Raw genomic sequence first — 14,956 nt, 5'->3', positions numbered from 1 at the left:
AAATTTCCAATACCATGTTCCTCAATTTCATCTGAGGCCTCATCAGAATGGCCTTTAGCACTCATGTTTCTACCAACATCCTGTCAGGATTACTTAGCTATTCTCTAAGAACACCAAGGCTGTCTCTACAGCTCTTTTCTTTCTGAACTCTCACCAGAATCATCTTTAAAGTTCTGTTAAAATATCTAGGCTTTTTCTAGAATGCAACTCAAAATGCTTACAGCTTCCACCCATTACCCAGTTCCAATGCTGCTTCCACATTTTTAGGTATTTGTGACAGCAGCACCCTCACTTCTCCAGTACCAATTTCTGTCTGAATCCGTTTGGACAACTACACAGAAATACTGTGGACTAGGTGGATTAAACAACAAATATTTAACTCTCACAGTTTTGGAAGCTGGGAAATCCAAGATCAAGGTGCTGGCAGATTATAATGACACTAATCCTGTTCATGAGGGAGGGTTCCACCAGCAGGACCTAACACCACCCAAATGTCATCACACTGGGGGAATTCATAAGTTTGGGGTGGGGGGAGGGATACAAGCATTCAGTCTATAGCAAAGACTCAATTACAAGTCAAAAAGTAAGACAGTATTTTACTATAAACCATATTATATTTATTTAAAAGCCAAAAAAAATATGATGAAGCATGAAAACATGCAGATTTCAGAGTAGCTTTTGTTTTTAGTGAATCTGATAAATTTTACACAATGAAATACCATTAGGAAATATAGAAATTATAATATGAACCATAGTATAAAAATATAAGACCATAGTATTACTTTTTTAAGATTTTATTTATTTATTTGACAGAGAGAGACACAGTGAGAGAGGGAACACAAGCAGGGGGAGTGGGAGAGGGAGAAGCAGGCTCCCCACGGAGCAGGGAGCCCGATGCGGGACTCAATCCCAGGACCCTGGGATCACGACCTGAGCCGAAGGCAGACACTTAACTGACTGAGCCACCCAAGTGCCACAAGACATACAGTATTACTTTTAAAGAAAGTGGAATTATAACTGTAAGAGACAACTTAATACCATAAAAACTTTAAACAAATTTAAAATGTCATATGTTAAAAATAATATATTTTTTTTAGTATTATGCAGCAGGTCTTGGGATGTAGGGGTATAGGCAAGTAAAAAGGAGGTTTATAGAGATAAACTTTCTCAATACTATTTGTCTGATTTCATATATAAAATGTCAAACATTATTATAAGAAATAATATATATATCTAAGACTGCAATTATATTTTCAAATATAAGGTAATTATTTTTTTCTAGAAAGCAGCAGTTTTACATTTTTTTTAAAGCTAGTAGTAGCACCTAAAAATAAAAATTACCAGAAACTGAGTAAAACAACTTTACCATGAAAAGATAAATATAATTTAAAAATGGAGCACCTTTCTTTGACTTCAAGAGGAAGTGTGGGCAAAGGCCCTCATTTCTGAATAATCCCATCTGAGAACACTCAGGCTTGTTTTACTTCGCAAGAATACATTTCATTCAATATACTGGCTGTGTTGAAAGAACACAGTCCATGTCCAGATAGGAAGGTAGAGTGCAGAAGAGGCAGGTTGATTCATCAGAGTCTATTCAGTAATACACTATGCTTTTAACTAGCCAAAGAAAGAAGTACGTTTGTACTCTATGGTGATCCTACATAATTTTACTGGTAAGTTATAGTTCGCAGAGAAGTAGCATGTTTGCTGTGTTTTATTATTTTCTTTGCATAGATACAGATTTATCTATCATCTAAATAAAAAGCAGCTAAGAAATATTAGACAATGTCAAGATTTGTAGGTTTTGCTTTTACAAAGTGCTACACAGAATGTCATATTTCAAAATTCAGGAACAAAACTCTAACTCCTGGTATTAGAAAAATAGGGTGATTATCAGGGATCTTCTTGAAAAGTGAAAAAAAAAAAACCAATTATCTTCTCTATGTCACATCAAATGATATACAAAGGTTCAAAAGGCATTCTTAGAGATTTGACCAAACATATTTTTTTTTTTTTGACCAAACATATTTTTTATATAAGGCATCTGTGACCAAGAGAGATGAAATGGATTAAATGCAAGCTCCTTATAAGGGCGCTGATGTCTCTAAGTTGCTCAGAGAGCTAGACTGGCTGTGGTCCTTGTCACCTCTTCCTGATAGTCTGACCCTGACTCCATATACAAGCAAGTCCTGACTGACCATGCTAGTGAATGAGGGAGTATGCATGAAAAATATAAACCCTATGATAAAAAAAAAAAAAAAATAAACCATGTTTGATTTGGAAATAAAATCAAAATTTTCATGGAAACTTAGAAACTTGCAAAACAAGGTTTTGATACATATGCACAAGTCAATTTTTCCTTGTACAATAAACACATAGAATTTCTGTCTGCCTTCCTTTTTGTTTTTGAATATCAAGAGTATCATTCTTTTCACCTGGAATCAAATTTGTCTTCAGTAACAGGACAAGAGGTAGGAGAGGTAGGACAGGGTTAGGGATAATAGCTATATTACTCTGTCTCAAAGATTGCTCTAAAAAGCCCACCATTTCATGACCTATTAATGTGAGAGCTCTCGGATTCATTTTCCCTTATGTCATGGTAAAGCATTTTGAAGCTCATTGTAATGTGTTTACTTGGTTAATGAGTCATAGCTTTTTCAAGGTGAACTCCTAGTCTACCAAGAGGACAAATGAACAGATAATCAATTGAAACATATTTAGATTGTATTCTTGCCCTTACACTGTTAGCCTGTTAGAGCTAATAACCAGTGAAAATAATCTGCAAAAGCAGATACATATATTTGCAAATAATTGAGGGGATTGTAAGCCCGATCCAACTTTTCTAATTTTTTTTATTAGCCATAATTGCTGATTTGCTGTGTCCATCTATCTTGATGAATGTTGTGATGGAGATCTTTCAAAATACATGAAGTCCTGAAATTAGAAAAAAAATTAAACATACATAGATAATATATACTATAGAGAGAGAAGGATAACTGTACATGTATGGATACATACATAATTAGATGCAATGCATAAAGTATTATCCTTTATAATTTGTCAGATGATCCTCATTCTAGTTAAGGATAAATAAATCTAATAAAACCTTTATGAAGAGGATCTAACATGAAGACCAGCAATTACAGACTTGGAATTGTTGGTAGCCAATAACATTTCCATTTGGGGGTACTGACTAGCTAAATTTTCGTTGTTAAAAGGAAGAAAAGCTTAACAATCAATATTAAATATGTTAAGTATACCAACTGCAATATGTTAGCTACATTTTTAAGGTAAATATATCCATTTTATTTCCACTTAACCACTGATCAGTCAGTAATACAGCAAGGGAGCTGTACCTAATAAATCTAAGGAAGATACAACACCAAGGGGTCCACTGACACAGAGGCAGTGGGGTGGAGGGAAAGGACATCAGCTTTAGAGTTATTTATTTCATTAAGAAGTCACAGGATAGGCATCTTTAAGTAATGGGAAAGACAAACAATAGGCAATGAGGGCAAGTATACCCACTGGATGCCCCATATTCTCCAAGTACTCTTCTGGCTCCTCTACTCACATGATAGCTAATGTTCAATGCCCTGAAAAATATAAGTATTTTTATCTCCATTTTATAGGTAAGGCGAATGAGGCCTGGAAGTGCTAACCACTTTCCCAAACACGTAACTAGTAAGTGGTAGAGACAGACACTGTCCTAGTTTCAAAGGTTACTGCCTTTCTATTACACTACACTGCATCTCATCATAAAGAGTGATTCTCTCAAGACAACTCAAAAGCAAAAGACTTACAATGAGAAAGCAAGCTCCAAAAATCATGGCTTTCATCTTCACATCCAGGTCTAATGGGAAGTGAATTTCAAAGTGGTCAGCATTGCCCATTGCTGATAACAGACCGTTCCACTTCCTAATAATACTGCCAATGTTGGACACGCCATCGAGGGATTTGACCTAGAAAGATAAGAATATGACTTTATGAGGATTGAAAAATATTATAATACATACTTCATTCTTCTACTTAGAAGCAGTTTACACTGTGACAGCATAAATACAGGACAGGAAATTAATATAGTAATGATGTAGTTATTACTAAAAAGTAATAAATTACTGTAAAGTAACAGGGAATTATGGCCAAGAAGGATAAAGTGCCTTGCAACTGGTCAATAACTGAACTGGGGTATAGCGGACAGTTCTCGGGCTGGTGCTCTTTCTTCATCCTCAAATGAGTTATTAGGGAGGTACGATTTGAGTTGATTCCAAAATTCTTTTTCATATAGTGAAGGGTAGGAATTGGGGATTGGAAGGGAGTCTCTACAGTCTAGGGAAACACACGAGCAAAAGTAAGGAAGCATAGTTCTATGTACTTCACAAACTTCAAATAATCACTCAAGTTTTTGTGGGCCAAATCCACCCTGTCTTCCTAAAGTATGTCAGAATCCCGAGGGGCTTTGGCTTGTAAAAGGGGGATTCTGGCACTTGCCAGAGGGAAAATACCCAAATACTAACTTTTGGTGATCAGAATGATCCTATACACCTGCCCCTAAAATTTGGCTTATCCACATTTTTTATTTCGCTACAATGGTCTTTTAATAAATAAGCAATGCTTGAAGAACTAAAAAAAAAGTTTATTGGGTATCATAGAAAATATCTGAATGAGCAACTTCAGATAATGAGCCTTGCTGAATTGCAAGGCATTCAAGGTTTCTCTAAGAAGCTCAGGAAACATTTCTAGGAATCTCCTTTGTCAGATTCGTAGGATAATAAGCACTCATTTTGTAGATACTGAGATAGAGGCAAAACAAGAGGATTTCCTGAGAAAATGTTATAACCTATTATGAGTTTTATCCATGCTATCAGTGTTATCCTATCTCTTAAGGACACAGACAACTTCTACCATGCAAATAACGTACACAATCTCAGGGTGCCCCATATGTTCTGTGATATGTCGGGCATTTTTGTTAATCAGGACCTGCAATCCTGCAAATCTGTGGTAAAAATGGTGAATTAAATACGACCAAGAATAAATAAATGGATTCAGTCATGCTATTTACTTTCGGGTTTAGTGTTTTAAATGGTTACTTCTTATCTTTATCAAACACTGAAATCAAAAAAAAAGTAGCTCATACTTTGGAAAACAGTAAGCAATCCACTAACAATAATTTGAAAATGATTTGATGTCACCAGTAACTCTTTCCTCATTCTACTTTATTCATTCACATTAAAAGATAGTCTAAAGCCAAATGATTTTAAGGTCTGTTAGTACATGTAGAAAAAATAGTAAAAATGTCATTTTTATATTTGTTTACCTCAAAAACCGAATCTGAACCACAGCCGTAGGTTGAACAAGGCCCGCGCACTCTCATCACATTTTCTTTCTTCTCGTTCCGGAGGCTGTAAACGGCCCTGCACAGGTTCCAGTGTTCCGCAACAAAGCCAATGGGGACACCGGGAGGACACTGCACCTCCAGCTACAAAGAAGCAGTGACAGAGGGAAGGATGCTACATATATACCTGTATGCGTACACACCACCCAGATGTGCTCTTAAGTCTTTCCAGGACTGAAGAATTGTTACTGGTAGAGAACCTTCCTTTTTAACCCAGGCTCTTTCTTAGGGTTGTAGGTCGGAACAGCCTTGAGAACTGAGGTGACATTTCCCTTTGGAACAAAGTGGCTGCTTGTTGCAAAAATGGACAGTTCTCCAAGCTCAGAATTGCTCAGCTGTATGCAGCATCTGCGTGGGCTCCTCTGAGTCAACCCTATAGAACTTGGGGGCACGGGGACCTACGCCAACTGCATGACACTCATGCTGTTTACTGTGCTGTAGTGAAGTTCTTTGTCTCTGCTCTAGGTGTCTCATGTCTTCTAGCACAATTCATGACAAAGTAGCAAGGGAACTTCTTAGATTCGAATCTCAGACTTGACAATTATAAGAGAAAATAGAAAAAGAGGCATTCTGAAAAATGAATTTTTTTTTTAAAGATTTTATTTATTTATTTGACAGAGAGAGAGAGCGCGAGCGCACAAGCAGGGGGAGTGGCAGGCAGAGGGAGAAGCAGACTCCCCGAAGAGCAGGGGGAGCCCGATGCGGGACTCGATCCCAGGACCCTGGGATCACGACCCGAGCCAAAGGCAGCCGCTTAATGACTGAGCCACCCAGGCGCCCTGAAACTGAGTATTGTGTAAACAACAGAATGTGTGAATGGATATGTAAAGCCATATTAAAAAGTTTCAAAACTGTCCACTGCCCTGCTTTAGCTAAGCATCTTTACAATATTTCTTTGTGAAGAACTAAGATCTTCATATTTAATAATAACAAGAGTCACAAAATTAAATTACTTAGTAAGAGGCCAGAGTTAAAGTTCTACTGGTAGCTTTTCTGGCGTCATATACACTTTTCTAAGAGTTTTGAGTCCACTAGGTCTCATCATGGGGCAGTACTACATAGCTTCATGAACTGTCAAATCAAGATATTATTTAAAAAAAAGATGTTATTGTTCATATATATACATTCACACATACACATAAGCATATAAATTTGATAGCTGCCTAGGATTAAGATCTTACACAAGTTTAGTCCTAAGAGCTAAAAAAATAAATAAATAAAAACTGTATACAAGTAAATTACTTAAAAAAAATTCATTTGAGAAGAAAACCCAACTCATGAATATGAAGAATTCCTAGTATATCGAAAAGGACTAAGGATTAAAGGTGAAGATTCATCTCAAATATCAGGCTATTATTACAAAAACAGTAACGAGAGAGGCGTAAGATACCTGGGAACAACATCCTCTGAGCACCGTACTATCTGTCCGGTACTGTAATGAACAGTTAACATTTATTTATATTTAATCCTCAAAGCAATCCTGTGTGATAGGTGCTATTATTACTTCCATCTTTTTTTTTTTTAAAGATTTTATTTATTTGACAGAGAGATAGATAGAAGAGCACAAGCAGAGGGAGTGGCAGAGGGAGAGGGAGAAGCAGGCTCTGCACTGAGCAGGGAACCCGATGCGGGACTCGATCCCAGGACCCTGAGATCATGACCTGAGCTGAAGGCAGATGCTTAACCATCTGAGCCACCCAGGCGCCCTTATTACTTCCATCTTACAGGAAATCAAAACACAGAGAAGGTTGTAAATAAATTAACATTTAGTAAGTGCTGGCACTTACCATGTCTTTTAAATATCCCAGGAATCCCATGGGGTATTGTTGTGCATATTTTATGTACAAGAGCACTGAGCCCCAAAGAAGTTAAGTAAATTGCACAATTTAAGTAGGTGACATATCTGGAATTCAAAATTCTGGTGGACCTCTCGCTAAAGCTGCTTCTTTTCTCTGCAGCAAACAACCTTCCTAGAGCTGCACCGGTTGTAGAAGAGGAAGCCAACTGTAACTCAGAACACCTGCTCTCTAGGTCTGGCACTCGGGGGACTGTAACACCCTCATCAGGCACTTCATCTTTCTGAGCCACCCCTTCTTTATCTGTGGCCAGGTGTGGACTGCGATGGGAGTGCAAAGTCATCCAAGGTCTCTTCCAATTCTAAAAGCATTCGATGATGTCTAGCGACATCTGCGGATATGTAGGTACATTTAGACAAATGTGTGTAACTTCTGTTCTAGGTCACAGATACATTTCCAACTCAGTAGACACAACTGATAGAATTGTGGTCACCGAATAAATAACCCTAATTTGTGCCTGACCCCCCAACTAGCACCAGAAGACAAGAAAGAACCCACAAGAAAAAGCCCTCTGTGATTTCCCTTGGGTGAGACGATGTGGCCTCCTTCCTCCCCACTCTCTGAAAATCCCCTCCTGTGTCATTCTGGAAGGAGCACAACTGTGCTGTGAAGACTTGGATCAGGAAGAAACCAGGGATAAGACCTGCATTCTCTGACCTCTTGCCTGGCGGAAGGACAACAGAGGCAACAGCAGGTGCATCTGAAAGGTCTCTGCATTGTCATGATTTCTCGGCCCATACAGTCGGTGACCCGGAGGACGAAGGGCCTTAGTGTCCGATAAGCATTTCTGGTAAAGTCGTCTGTGTCTTCAGTTACGATGTAAACCATTTGGTCCAGGTTGTTTTTAATATCATATCTATTATTAGTTTCAAAAGATGTCATCACTATAAAAGAAAATGAGAAAGACACTTTAAATTAAAAGCAGTTAAAATGGGCCCCGAGAAGTCCTTTTATAGTATTTCTTAGGGGCTTAAAGCAAAATAGCTTTTTAAAAATTTAAAGTGAAATATTACCATTGATTAGGACACTGAAATAATTCAGATGCCCAATAAATATTTGGTAATTTTGAACATTTAAAACATTTCTTTTAAGGAGGTCAGTAAAAATGATTTTTAAAACTTTTCCACATAAATGCAAAGACTAAAACTATATTCCTGGAGTACCTGAATTTAGAAAACTTTAATAAAGAAACCATTTAAATAAAAGTACACATTTTACCATAAAGTAGTCAGCTCAAGAAATATACTGAGATGGTTAGGGTCATTCCTAATTGCAAATAGGAAAACGAACCAAGAAGACTCAGGCTCTGCGTAGCGGTCAAATGAATATGCAGATCTGGTGGTAAAGAGAAGGTCAGTAATCCAGTGAGGATGAACTGAGATCAAGCAGTATGTTTACTGTGATTTCTTTTTACTTCTAAAGCAAGGGCACTGGACTAGAACTTAGCAGATTTAGATTCTATTTGCAGCTCTACCAGCTGACTATGGTGCCCCCTGGCTAACTCATTTAGTCTCTTGGTTCCTTCTTTTCCTCTTCCATGAAAGATGAATATGCAGAATAGGGTGGGAAGGGGGAGTTGACCAGATAATATGTAAGTCTTTTTCAAGTCTAAGAACTTAGGTATGGTACATAAATAGATACAATTTGATAGCTGCCTAGGATTAAGATCTTACACAAGTTTAGTCCTAAGAGCTAAAAAAAATAAATAAATAAAAACTGTATACAAGTAAATTACTTAAAAAAAATTCATTTGAGAAGAAAACCCAACTCATGAATATGAAGAATTCCTAGTATATCGAAAAGATCGATGCAAAACAATTCCCTTTATTACTTTCTTGAAAAAAGGGTAGAAGAAGATAGTCCTTTCTCTTTGAATCATTAAGAAATGATCATTGGGTAATGCAAATTTCCACCTGATTCAAATACTGCTGAACACTACAAAATTATACATACTTTCCAGAGGCTCAAAATGCTGAAGGACGTGTATGTTGTCCAACTGTTGGGATAGAACAAAGCAATTAGCAAAAATAGAAATAACAGAATTAAATCAAATCGGTGCTAGAAAAGAAGCTGATGAGACAGGTATAAAAATGTATTAATTGGCACCAAAATATCTTTTTGAAATTGAATGAAATAAAAAAAATTATCAAGTGAAATTAGCAGAGCTGTCCAGATAGGAATACCACTTTTCTCCAGTTCTATTGTAAAAGATAAACAGGTGCAAAAGAAAAAAAAGATAAACAGTTGCCTGGTACATCAGAAAATAATCTTCCTACTACAGTAACAGCATCTAGAAGAAGCTGTGTTGACACAGATTGTTTCTAGCTCGGCCCCTACTCACTGATCTCATTGACATGTCTGTCACTCACTGAACTCACAGCCTGGAGGTGCTCAGGAAGTTTGGGACGGTTTAACATGGACCAGCCACAGAGGAAGCTACTTTCTCAGTGGCTTACAGAGAGCAAATCAGCCAGGGACCTCACACAGTAGTATCCAGTTTTACATTATTTTCACAGGTACCTCTGGAAGATGTTAACACACTGATTTCCATTCATTTGAGGTCCTAATGCCAGGGGCTTCCCTAGGTGCATACTTTAATGAGGGTCCACAAGGCTGGAAGCATGTGATTAGGATTAGGACAAAGGGGAGGAAACATTCTGGGATGGGATCTCTTGAAAAGGGTGTTGGGAACATCACTAGATAAACTTCTGCCTTAACTTCACTTAGGAATCACTCTAAAGACAGTTTGATGGGCTCAGCACCTGATATTACTTGACAATATTATAGCAGAAAAGAAGAAACCTCTTTGAGGACAGAGTAATTATATCTATATAATTTTAGATGATATAGATCATTCCTAATCCTTGAGCCCAGAATATTGCCTGAAATGTCCTATTTCACCATAGTCATTGAATACTTTAGCTAATAAAAAAGTACATGAATGTGGTAATAAAGAAAGTCAAAAATAACTAGACATAAATATTTTGTGGTGTAATTGATTACAGGAGGGTATAGGGAAGATATAATCCTTCCTTCATGAAAACCTTTTTCTTATATGAAAACACAATCAGGTAAGGAGGTCTAAATCTGTCTTATAAAATGCCGAAAGTGGTCACTAAGGAGGTTCACAGTTCCTTTAAAAATCCAGAATGTTAAAATCTAGAACTCAAAGTAAAAATATTCATTGCTGATAAAAGCATCCACTGCTGAGCAAAATATTCTAAAGAAATAATGCCTGTTAATGTAAAAGAAGTTTGTCCAATGAGACTCTACGGCTGCTATAGATCAGTTCTCTAACAAACTGGTAGGGTCACTGGCCAAGCCAATACTCTAGAAATAATATAATCCTGCTACTTTGAATGCTCCAGAATCTTGACAGTCTGATAATGATTCATGGAATCTATATTGGAGATTGCAAAAAGGCTAGGTAGGATAAGGAAAATGATAAAGCAAATGACTGGTTCTGTCTTCTGTTTGCATATGAGGTGTTTCAACTAATAATATCCACAAGCTGCCGCCCACTGGATGGCCTTGTGTGCCCAAAATAGTAGGCGCACTATAAACCTTAGCTCCTAAAAATTCTCCTAACAACCCAATAAGGTATGTATTGCTAGTACTATTTTACTGATGAGGAAATTCAAGCACCAACAGGTCATGAAAGTTACTGAAGGTTGCAGTGAAGAGGGAGTACAAGTAGAATTTAAAACCGGGTTTGTCTGGCTCTACACCTGTTTGTTTTGTTTCTTTTTTCACTTATTTTTTTAAATTCAAAACATCCCTGAAAGAGAAAACAGAATTCATAAAATATGTTCATTTAACTCCTGTCAGAGTAATAGAAGAAATGAAAAAACTTGGCAAATTAAGAAAACTGGCAAGTCCCTTGCTTATAATGTATTCCAACATCTTTTTCTAAAACCAAACATGATTCGATAGGTTCTAAAGGACTTCCAGTACCAGCTTCATCTTATTTTCATTAAGCAATTTTTTTGAGTCTCTGACATGTGGTTTTAAGCGATACCATTTGGTACGTGGATTTGACATACTGCCCCAGTTTCTGATCCGGATATCCTGGTAGCTTCAGAACATCTATATAGATGGAAAATAAGAATCCACTGTGTTGTGGGAAGGGGGTCTCTGAATTTGGCCTGAAGAGAACCCTTGGTAAGTCTCCTCTTTTTATTGACATTTTATGTTTGGAGGGTGGCAGGAGTGGCTAATGAAAATTGTGGGTAATGAGAAAAAGGGATGGGAGGAGACACTCAGTGACTCACTCTTGGCCTTCTGTTCTGTTCTTCATGTTGTTGTTCTTGGTGTTAACTCTTTACTTCTATGCAAATAACACCTCAATTAGCATCTTTGATAGTTTTCCCTGTTTCTTAAACTGCCTTCCACAGGACACCTTGCATATCTTAAAATTCAGCATACATCCTTTAGAAAGCTGTACTGATTCCACCAAATACATCCCTGCACTCATTTTCCCTTCACATTTCTGAAATCAGTACCACCATTCCTACGGTCTCACAAACAGGACCACTGTCATCACTGACCCACCACCTTCATCCACTCTATCCAGCTTCAGATCTCTTTTTGTCAGATCCCCAGTCATACTTCATCAGAAAATTATTTGGATTTGTGTGGAGTACCTGGGTCAAGTATTCCAGACCAGGAGGACAGTTTGGCATAAGAACAGGCCCTGGCATCCATGTTATTGGAACAGGCTGATTTGGCATATGATATTTGCCAGGCTGGTACTGGATAGGATGAATACCACCAGGTAGCTGATATGAGGGGAAGGCACACGGCTGCTGCGGGCTGTAGTATCCCACAGGCAAGCCTCCTGGGTAGCTTGCAGGTGCAGGGACAGCTGGTCCAGCGGGTCCTGTATCCAAAAACAAAGGAAAATGTTATACACTATTAACACTAGAACACACTTCTACATGAAAAACGTATGTGTCACACAATATCCACTTCAGACTAAAACATGATCCATTTTCTGAATGTGTACCATGCACCAACAATGTACTAAGTAAGGGGCTTTACACGGTAACTCATTTAATCCTCTTAAACCTTATAAGATAATTATTCCACACAGAGGTGTAGAAATAAGGTTTGAAACATCAAGTAACCTGTTGGCTTCTCTGTAATAGGTTTCCCCCTTGGAGATAATAATATCCCTACTTCAGTAGGTGGTAGTGGGATTAGCACAAGACTTAGCACATAATTAGCACTGTACATTTATGTTATTATGTTTATTGTCATTATTGTTTAAGGTCACAAAGATAGTAACTTCAAAGGGGTGTTTTTTAATGATGGCTAAGTAATTCAGAACAGTTTTATCACCCCAGAAAGCAAGTCCATACCCATTAGCTGTCATTTCCTATCTTTTGCCCCGGCCCCTGGAAACCACTGTCACTACAGATTTGCATAACCTGGACATTTCATATAAATGAATTCATGTTAACATGTAGCCTTTCTGTCTAGTCTCTTTGATTTAGCATCATATTTTCAAGGTTCTTCCATCTTGTAGCATGTACTAGTATTCAATTCCTTTTTATGGCTGAGTAATAGTCCATTGCATGGACATACCACATTTTATGTATTTATTAATCAGTTGATGGGCATTTGGGTTGTTTCTACCTTTTGGCAATTATTTATAATAACACTGCTGTGAAATTAGTGTACAAGTTTTCAGTTCTTGAGTATATACCTAGGAGTGGAATTAGCCTTAATGTTTTGAGGGAATGCCAAACTGTTTTCCAAAGTGGCTTCACTGTTTTACACTCCTACTGCTGAACTGCTTTATTAGTGCTAGTTGGGTGTGCATGTGTGTGTGTATTCCTTAGGATTTTCTACATACAAGATAATGTCATCTGCAAATAGAGATAGTTTTGCTTCTTCCTTTCCAATCTGGATGACTTTTATTACTTTTCCTTGCCAAATCGCCCTGGCTAAAACCGCTAGTACAATGTTGAATAGAAGTGGCATGAAGAGATATCCTGTCCTGTTCTTGACTTTAGGGGGAATGCTTTTGGCTTTTGCTATTAAGCATGATGTTTTTCATAGATGCCTTTTATTAGGTTGAGGAAGTTCCCTCCTATTCCTAATTTGTTAAGTGTTTTTAATCATACAGGATGTTTCACTTTGTCAAATACTTTTTCTCTATCTATTGATATGATCATATGATTTTTCTACTATATTCCATTCATATGGTACATACACTGACTAATTTTAGTATGATAAACCAACCTCTCGTACTTGGGACAAAGTGTACTTGGCCTGGTATATAATCCCTATTTTAAATTGCTGGATTTGGTTACTACATTGCTAGTATCTTGTCGAGCACTTTTGCATCTGTATTTATAAGGAATATTGCTCTACAGTTTTCATTTCTTGTGATGTCTTTGTCTAATTTTGCTAATAGGGTAACACTGGCCTCACAGAATGGGTTGGGAAGTAAGTGTCCACTATTCTTACATTTCTTGTAAAGGGCTGGTATTAAAATCTTCATTAAGCATTTGGTAGAATTCACTAATGAAGCCATCCAGACCTGGGCTTTTCTTTGTCAGAAATTTTTAAATGACTAATTCAATCTTTTTACTGGCTGTATAGCTCTCTTTAGGTTTTCTCTTTCTTCTTGGAGTAAGTTAAAATTGTGTTTTTCTAGGAATTTGTCTATTTCATCTAGGTTTTCCAGTTTGTTGGTATACAACTGTTCATAGTATTCTCTTGTAATACATTTTAATTTTTTTAAGCTTGTTAGTAATGTCTCCATTTTCATTCTTGATTTTAATATTTTGAGTCTATTTTTTTTCTTGGTCAGTCTAGCTTAAGATTTCTCAATTTTGTTGATATTTTCAAAGATCCAACTTTCGGTTTTGTCAGTTTGGCCTATTGCTTTTCTCTATTTCATTTACTTCTACTTTAAATTCTGTTATTTCCTCCTACTTGCTTAGGGTTTGGCTTCTTTCTAAGGTGAAAAGTTGGGTTACTGATTTGAAGTCTTTCTTCTTTTTTAATGTAGGTGTTGATAGCTATAAATTTCTCTCTGATTTTTTTTTTAAGGTTTATTTATTTGAGAGAGAGAGGAGAGGCAGAGGGGGAGAGAGAGAGAATCTTAAGCAGACTCCCTGCTGAGCACAGAGCCCAGTGTGGAGCTCAATCGCAAAACCAACTGAGTCACCCAGGCTCCCCTCTTTATGCTCTGTTTTAGCTGTATCCCATAAGCTTTGGTATATTGAGATTTTATTTACCTCAAAAGTATTTTCCAATTTCTCTTGTGATTTCTTTTTGCCTTTTTGGTTATTTAATGGTGTGTTAATTTCCTCGAATTTCCCAACTTTCCTTCTATTTTTATTGATTACTAATTTTCTTCCATTGTGAAACCTGTATGATTTTAGTTGTTTTAAATTAATGAGACTTGTTTTTTGGCTCAATCAGTAATCTATCTTGGAAAATGTCCTATATGCACTTGAGAAGAATGTATATTCCGCTGTTGTTGGGTAGAGTAATTTATACGTGTCTATGTTTAGTTTGGTGTATAATATTGCTTATGGCCTCTATTTCCCTTTGACCTTCTACTTAGTTGTTCTATCCATTACTATAAGTGGGGTATTGCAGTCTCCAACTCTTATTTACTGAATTGTCTATTTTACCTTTGAATTCGGTCTTTTTTGCTTCATATATTTTGGAGCTCTGTTTTTAGATG

At 37.1% G+C, this 14,956-nt stretch overlaps 1 protein-coding gene across 11 annotated transcripts in view; it reads right to left on the bottom strand.

The window, feature by feature from the left end:
* Window positions 1–594: 594 nt before the first annotated feature.
* The window catches only part of LOC118526746 (phospholipid scramblase 4), a 129,051-nt gene continuing 114,689 nt past the window's right edge, over window positions 595–14,956 (bottom strand). For 10 of the 11 annotated variants that reach the window (XM_078070731.1, XM_078070747.1, XM_078070759.1 and 7 more), the window contains 6 exons: window positions 11,895–12,130; window positions 9,205–9,247; window positions 7,909–8,135; window positions 5,318–5,479; window positions 3,804–3,962; window positions 595–2,934 (listed from right to left, as the gene is read on the bottom strand). In XM_078070731.1, the coding sequence (XP_077926857.1) occupies window positions 2,887–2,934; window positions 3,804–3,962; window positions 5,318–5,479; window positions 7,909–8,135; window positions 9,205–9,247; window positions 11,895–12,130 (875 nt within the window). In that variant the 3' untranslated portion in view covers window positions 595–2,886. Of the gene's footprint in view, window positions 2,935–3,528; window positions 3,597–3,803; window positions 3,963–5,317; window positions 5,480–7,908; window positions 8,136–9,204; window positions 9,248–11,894; window positions 12,131–14,956 lie in introns of all 11 variants that reach the window. The other variant, XR_013447126.1, reaches the window with a different exon arrangement.

The sequence above is a fragment of the Halichoerus grypus genome, chromosome 1 (assembly GCF_964656455.1).
Source record: "Halichoerus grypus chromosome 1, mHalGry1.hap1.1, whole genome shotgun sequence".
Classification (NCBI taxonomy): domain Eukaryota; kingdom Metazoa; phylum Chordata; class Mammalia; order Carnivora; family Phocidae; genus Halichoerus; species Halichoerus grypus.
Note: the sequence above shows the minus strand (reverse complement) of the source record. Positions and strands in the feature narration are given on the sequence as shown.